Genomic DNA, 295 nt, shown 5'->3' on the forward strand with positions numbered 1-295 from the left:
AGCCTCACAAAGATAATTTGCTGGAGTATTGCTTGACTTTTCACATGAGTGTAATGTATGTAGTACGGTGACTTGCTCCTGCCCTGTTTAGTACAAAGGTGTCAGAGACCATAAAGTGTGCAGGCAGGGAACATATTACATACACCATGACTTAGTTCACGTTTTTTCTCATTTGTGTCTTTCTGTTTCATGTGGACCAAAAGGCAGAGGTAATATACTAAATATAATGGACATATTGTATCTAATTTGTAGTTTGTATGAAGCAATAGACAAAGGGGCAAATGTTTCCCTCTTT

General features: G+C 37.6%; 1 protein-coding gene across 1 annotated transcript in view; it reads left to right on the plus strand.

The window, feature by feature from the left end:
- Positions 1 to 295, plus strand: part of LOC119593854 (guanine nucleotide-binding protein G(I)/G(S)/G(T) subunit beta-1-like) — a gene marked incomplete in the record, with an annotated part of 42,289 nt that overhangs the window by 35,477 nt on the left and 6,517 nt on the right. Inside the window, 1 exon segment of the mRNA XM_037942885.1 lies at positions 204 to 209. Within this exon segment, the coding sequence (XP_037798813.1) occupies positions 204 to 209 (6 nt within the window).

The sequence above is a fragment of the Penaeus monodon genome, chromosome 32 (assembly GCF_015228065.2).
Source record: "Penaeus monodon isolate SGIC_2016 chromosome 32, NSTDA_Pmon_1, whole genome shotgun sequence".
NCBI lineage: Eukaryota > Metazoa > Arthropoda > Malacostraca > Decapoda > Penaeidae > Penaeus > Penaeus monodon.